This window comes from Aptenodytes forsteri, unplaced genomic scaffold (genome assembly GCF_000699145.1).
Source record: "Aptenodytes forsteri isolate BGI_AS27 unplaced genomic scaffold, ASM69914v1 Scaffold14, whole genome shotgun sequence".
Classification (NCBI taxonomy): Eukaryota; Metazoa; Chordata; class Aves; order Sphenisciformes; family Spheniscidae; genus Aptenodytes; species Aptenodytes forsteri.
The window spans coordinates 1,073,262-1,079,094 of NW_008794457.1; the positions used below are offsets into that span (position 1 = coordinate 1,073,262).

General features: G+C 62.9%; 2 protein-coding genes across 2 annotated transcripts in view; one reads left to right on the top strand and one right to left on the bottom strand.

Moving 5' to 3' along the window:
- Positions 1-5,159, bottom strand: part of EXOC3L1 (exocyst complex component 3 like 1) — a 12,320-nt gene extending 7,161 nt beyond the window's left edge. Inside the window, exons 1-9 of the mRNA XM_009290825.1 lie at positions 4,988-5,159; positions 4,727-4,887; positions 3,250-3,469; positions 2,273-2,933; positions 1,682-1,799; positions 1,357-1,482; positions 1,149-1,249; positions 472-582; positions 214-343 (exon numbers count right to left, since the gene is read on the bottom strand). Of these exons, the coding sequence (XP_009289100.1) occupies positions 214-343; positions 472-582; positions 1,149-1,249; positions 1,357-1,482; positions 1,682-1,799; positions 2,273-2,933; positions 3,250-3,469; positions 4,727-4,887; positions 4,988-5,159 (1,800 nt within the window). The remainder of the gene's footprint in view (positions 1-213; positions 344-471; positions 583-1,148; positions 1,250-1,356; positions 1,483-1,681; positions 1,800-2,272; positions 2,934-3,249; positions 3,470-4,726; positions 4,888-4,987) is intronic.
- Positions 5,160-5,295: 136 nt separating this feature from the next.
- E2F4 (E2F transcription factor 4) overlaps positions 5,296-5,833 on the top strand; it is a 14,792-nt gene continuing 14,254 nt past the window's right edge. The window contains exon 1 of the mRNA XM_019474983.1: positions 5,296-5,361. Coding sequence (XP_019330528.1) covers positions 5,296-5,361 — 66 coding nt within the window. The remainder of the gene's footprint in view (positions 5,362-5,833) is intronic.

Here is a 5,833-nt window from a genome sequence, read left to right on the forward strand (position 1 = left end):
CTTTGCTGGCTGGCGACAGACGTCGGGCGGTTTATCAAGGTCTGGGCACCGGGCTGGCAGAGATGTCTGCAGGATGATAGCAGGCCACGGGGTACGTGGCGGGGATCCCGGGCAGGAATAAACCCGTGCCTGGGGGTGTAGCAGCAGGGCAGTTCTTGCTGGCGCCGGGTTTGTTGCAGCCCTGCCAGCCTCGGGGGCTGTGGACAAACGTACCTGCAGGTCCAGGAGCAGCTCCTCCAGCAGCAGTTGGCAGGCTTTCTTCTGTGTCCTGTCTAGAGCAGCCCGGAGGGATGTGGGGACTTCTCTGTGGGCAGTGTCGGGGTGCAGGGAGGAGACAGAGGAGCTAGGAGAGAGAGAAGAAGGGAGGGGACAGGTAGCCTGGGAAGCATGGTGGGGACACGGGTCCCACGTGCGGATGGGGAGTGGGTAGTGGGGTTGCTACAAGACCTACAAGGTGCTGGTGCACGTTACCTGAGAGCCAGGTTGTTGTTGAGCATGGCCAGCAGGTAGGAGACATAGTACTTGGGTACGGTACGGTCCTTCTGGTGCTCCTTCCCACATTGCACTAGGGCTTCCCGCAGACTGCAACACAGTGAGTCAACCATGGTGGGTGGGCAGAGCCCTGGACGTCTCGCCACGAGGACCCGGAGCTGGGATGCTCTTGGGGGCACGTGGACCTCCCACAACACTCCCAGCTCACTTGGCTCTTTCCAGCTCCTGCCACCAGGTTGGAGAGTGACAGGTTGTTGGGTAGGGTGGGACAGTGGGACCCATTCTGGACCCCTCGGGAGGGATGCTCTTGGGGGCATGTGGACCTCCCACAACACTCCCAGCTCACTTGGCTCTTTCCAGCTCCTGCCACCAGGTTGGAGAGTGACAGGTTGTTGGGTAGGGTGGGACAGTGGGACCCATTCTGGACCCCTCGGGAGAGCAGGGCTTGGCGCTGCTGGAGAGGTGCTTGGGGCAGCAAGCCCTGGAAGCTGATGGCCCCACAGGCTGAGACAGTAGCCCCATGGGTAGACAGCCTTCTGGGACCTGGATGAGTGCTGTGTGCCCCACGGCAGAGATCTCCACCACCAGCCTATGGTGCTTGGCCATGGGACCTGTGGTCTCTGAGGATGGGCAGGGGTGCAAGGGGCTCCACTGACCGGCCTAGAAACGCCTCGAGCTCCTCCAAGGCCATGTTGTAGACCTTCTGCTGCAGAGAGTCCGTGATCAAGGAGGCTACCTGGATATTCTCATTCAGCATCTGCACAGGGAAAGAAGAGCAGAGGTGAGTCAGCGGGAGGCTGCAGGCCATGGCCCCCTTTTTGGGGGCTCTCAGCCTGGCCACGCCCCATGGTGCTGGAGACCCACCTGCATGACAATGACGGGCAGGGCTGACTGGAAGAAGCCCTGATGGTCCATCTCAGGTTCCTCTTCCCTGAACCATTCCTTGAACTCCACCTCCAGGGTCCTCTGCATCCACACGAGCACGCTAGCCTGGGGGATGGACACCCACCACGGTCAGCCCAAGAAGTCAGGTACCAACTCCCTCGAGACCCAACATGTAGCACAGCAGCGAGTCCCAGGCCTCATCCCACAGGCTCATGGTCTCCTGCTGCTGTCAGAGCAGATGCCGGCACGGTGGTGGTTGTTGGGTCCCCGTACCCGCTGCACGTGTGCCGTCCCACTCACTCACCTTGACTTTCACCACGTATTTCCTCTCCGTCAGCTCCACGAGCTCAGGGGACATCAACGGGCCCAGAGCAGAAACGTCCACTTCTGGGAGAAGGTCAGGGTGACCCATCATCTCCGGGCTGGAGGGCAGAGGTGGGACAGGGCTGGGAAGACCTGTGTTTTCCAGCAGTTCCTACCTCTCCCTCTGCCCGCCCGGTGGTCATCCCCAGGCAGCCGGAGCCACTCTCCCAACCCGCCTGCGTGCTGGTAGACACCCCAGCTGGGTGTTCACCCCCCCCCGGGTAAAGCTGGGTGCTGGGGTTGGTGCTGACCTGTGGTACACACGAAGCGCCCACTCAAGGAGGAGGAAGAGCGCCTGTTTGTCCAGGTCCTCTGTGCTGGTTGGTGCTGACCTGTGGTACACACGAAGCGCCCACTCAAGGAGGAGGAAGAGCGCCTGTTTGTCCAGGTCCTCTCGGAGGATGTCCTGGAGGTGGCTGGTGAGGGCCTGGTGGTAGGTGGCAGTGCAGACGCTGAGGATGTTGTAGTGAGCTGGGACGCACTGGACCATCAGGTCCTTCACCACGCGCAGCTCGGACACGTTGGTGCTGACCTGTGGTACACACGAAGCGCCCACTCAAGGAGGAGGAAGAGCGCCTGTTTGTCCAGGTCCTCTCGGAGGATGTCCTGGAGGTGGCTGGTGAGGGCCTGGTGGTAGGTGGCAGTGCAGACGCTGAGGATGTTGTAGTGAGCTGGGACGCACTGGACCATCAGGTCCTTCACCACGCGCAGCTCGGACACGATGTCCTTCTGCAGCGCCGCCAGGTGCCTGGCCAGCCCTGGCCCCTCAGCGTCCATGCGGGCGGCATGAAAGTGGGCTCCTGTGATGGTCTCCTGGAGAACGTGGTAAAACTTCTGCCTCCAGCCCTTTGGGCGGCCAGGGGGCAGGAAGGTGGCCTCCAGGAGCAGAGTATCATCTATTTTCTCCTCCCGCTCGATGATCCTTACAGCGGTGACGAAGAGAACTGGGTCCTCGCGCACCAGCTGCAGGCTGCTGCCCACGATGTCCCACAGCTGCTTGGCCAGGCTCTCATTGAGTTCCTGCAGGCCACCGAAGTAGGACAGCACAGTTGCCTGGGCACCGGAGAGCCCACGGAGGTGCAGCTGGGAGAGGATGTCATCCCGGAGGTGCTCCATCATCATGAGCTCTGCGTGGGCCTCCAGGAGGTGCTGCCCACGGAGCAGCTGCAGGGTATGGGAAAAAACCTCGTGGACTGTGGGAGAGGGGGGAGAGATGCCGGGATTGAGTGCGGGGGGCAAAGGGGGACAGCACCGGGGTCACGGGCGCAGGTTAGCAGGGAGATGCTGCGGGGAAGGGTCCGAGACCTGGGGCTCTGGGAACACCGTGCCGGATCAGGCCCTGGGGAGGCAGTGGCACCTCCATCCACGGAGACTTTCCAAACCCAACCGGCAAAGCTGGAGCGACCTGCTCTAGCTTTGCTGCCAGCCCTGCGCAGAGCCCGGGGCTGGACTGGAGTTCTCCCCGGCGCCTTCCAGCCCAAATCCACGAGGACCGGGCCAGTGCCTTACCCGAGAAGAGCTGGGGCAGCACCTGGACCACCGAGGCCAGCTGCACGTGCTCCGCCATCAGCGCCCGCATCTGCTGGAGGCCCTGGAAGCGGTCTGCACTGTCGAGCAGGGCCCACCGCGCAGCCCCCAGGTCCTGGCACACGCTCTGCACCTCCTGGGCCGCCGACCGCAGCTGCTCCAGCCCCGCACTTACCCCCTCCAGGTAGGACTGGACAGTCGACTGGGGAGCAGAAGAGGACGGAGGGGCAGTGGAGAAGCTCTCAAAGGCTGGAGGACTCGCGCACCATTTGCCCCAGCCTTGCCAGGTCTCTCCCGCGTGCATTCTCCCAGCCCCACAAGGTCACATCTGCCTCTGCCATCATGCCATCGTATCTCCCAGACCTTCCTTGACGACCCCATCCCATCAGACCCAAGCACGCCCAGCTTCAAGAAACCCGCTCCAGCAGCAGGAATGGCTCATTTCACCACCACCCCCCCCAGGTAAACTGAGTCACGGTGACTATTTATGGGGCGGGGGGCAATGGCTGCTGTGCAGGAGGTGGGAGAAGGGCATCACTTTGGGGTGACCAAGGCAGCAGGGTGAGCAGTAACCAGATGTCTCCTTTCAGTTTTAAAAGATTACTTTGCTTCTGCAAAATATTGGCAGGCCAGAGGGCCCCCGTGTGCCCCCCAAGGCATATTAACGGCATGGAACACCTCAGCGGCCGCACGAACCCTCCTCCAAAATGGATTTCCATCTTTTCCAGCCCTGCAGCGGCGCTGGCGCCTCTCCATGCCTTGTCCGCCCATTTAACTCCCGGCTCCTGGTGCCAAGGAGCACTTTTACCCAGCGTCACCAGAAGCAAGTTGTTTTCTCCGAGGCCGCGTCACTCAAAACGAGTTCACCCACATTCGGGTAGGAGAAAACCATCTCCAAAATAATCAGGAGAAGGTTGGGGTTCTCAGACCGATTGGGTCCCGAGGTTTAATTGTTCCTCGGGTGACGCACCAAGGGTCGCCCTGAGGAGGGAGGTGTGCACGGGGACCGGGGACAGCCCTTACTGATGCGTGTAGAGACGGAGTTTCTCCTGCGGGATCTGCAGGCAGGGGCAGGTTGGAGCTCTTTGCCTCCTCCTCGCCGTGGGGAAGGGGAGCTTTGGTGCTGGGATGGGACGGTGATGGGGAACGCTGACTCCCGCACACGGGATGTGCTGAACGCCCTTGGCGTTTTGTTTTGAAGGGTGGTCGGAGACACGGAAGACTCATTTTAACACTTCAGAAGCTACCCAGGGGGAGGGCAGGGAGTGTGGGGGGGGGGCGTTTACCAGATCTTTTCCCCCAAACAATTGCATTTCTCCCACCAAGCGCCAGCCAAAGGACAAGGTTTTTCCAGAAGTGGGAAAAAAAGATGACTCAATGCAGAAGAGGGGACGCTGGCCGAGATCCCTGCTTGGGGAGGCTGCGGGCGCCCACGGGGCGGGCTGTGGCAAACACCCACCTTCAGCCGGGACTGGATGGAGCTGTTCCTCTGTGTCTCTCGGCTCCGGTACTGCCCCAGCCCCTCCAGTTTCTCGGGGCAGTAAAACACCCCTGAAGCCCATTTCAGAGCGGCTCCTCTCGCCAACTTCTCAGCCTTCTCCGCTTCCGGCCACTCATCGTCTGGGGACGAAGCCAGGGGTTAACGAGCACGACGAAGCCTCTCCTGGCGGGGCAGGAAGGGCCCCCGAGGCCAGAGGCAGGAAGCTGGCCGCCAGCGGACCTCCAAGTGGGAAGCCGGACAGCGCGGCAGCAAGCGGGTCCCTTCGCGGGGGCCCCCCCCTCAGATGCCCCCAGCATGGACCGGGGTCGTCGCAGCAGCCGTGGCGAAGGCTGCCCCGAGGAGCTATCGCCCAGCCTGCCAGCTCGGGCTGTCCCCCAGGCCGAGCGCACATCCCTATCGCTCCCCCCCCCGAACACAACGCTGGGTTGTCTGAGGGGGGGGGTCCTGATGCCACCTGGGAAGCCCTCGGCAGGGCTGAGGCTTCGGCAGGGAGTCAGCAGGAGGGACGGAGAGATGGCGGCTCTCGCATGAAGGAGAGCCAGGCCGAGGTGAAGACGGGAGGCTCCCGGTCTCCCAAAGGCACCCACGCAGCTGTGGGGGGCCACGGCGTCCCCCCCCTTGGCACAGGGTGTGAAGCCGTGCCAAAGGTCTTCAGGCCAGAGCGGAGGGCTGAGAACCAGCGCGTTACCACACGCCAGCCCCCATCCCCAGCGCCTGTTTCGTCGTTTCCCCCTGCTCCATCCCCGGTAACTTCCCAGCTTGGGGCTCACCGCAGCCCCGCAGGGATGTCACCCAGTCCCAAGCCGGGCTCCTGCTCTGCTGGGGAGCCTGCCTGCACCGGCACCCTCGGGGACCGGGGGGGGCTTCGGAGGAGGCCAGCGGCTTTGAGGACGAGCTGTGCGGTGAGCAGCGCTGCCCCCGGCGCAGGTCAGGAAGCAGAGCCGGGCTCCCACCCCCTCAAGAGCACAAGGCGCCGGCCCCGGCACAGGGAAAAGGACCAGGGGTGGCAAAGCAGAGGGGCGGGGAGCCCCCAAAACACGCTGAGAGCAGTAGCACCCCTCCCCA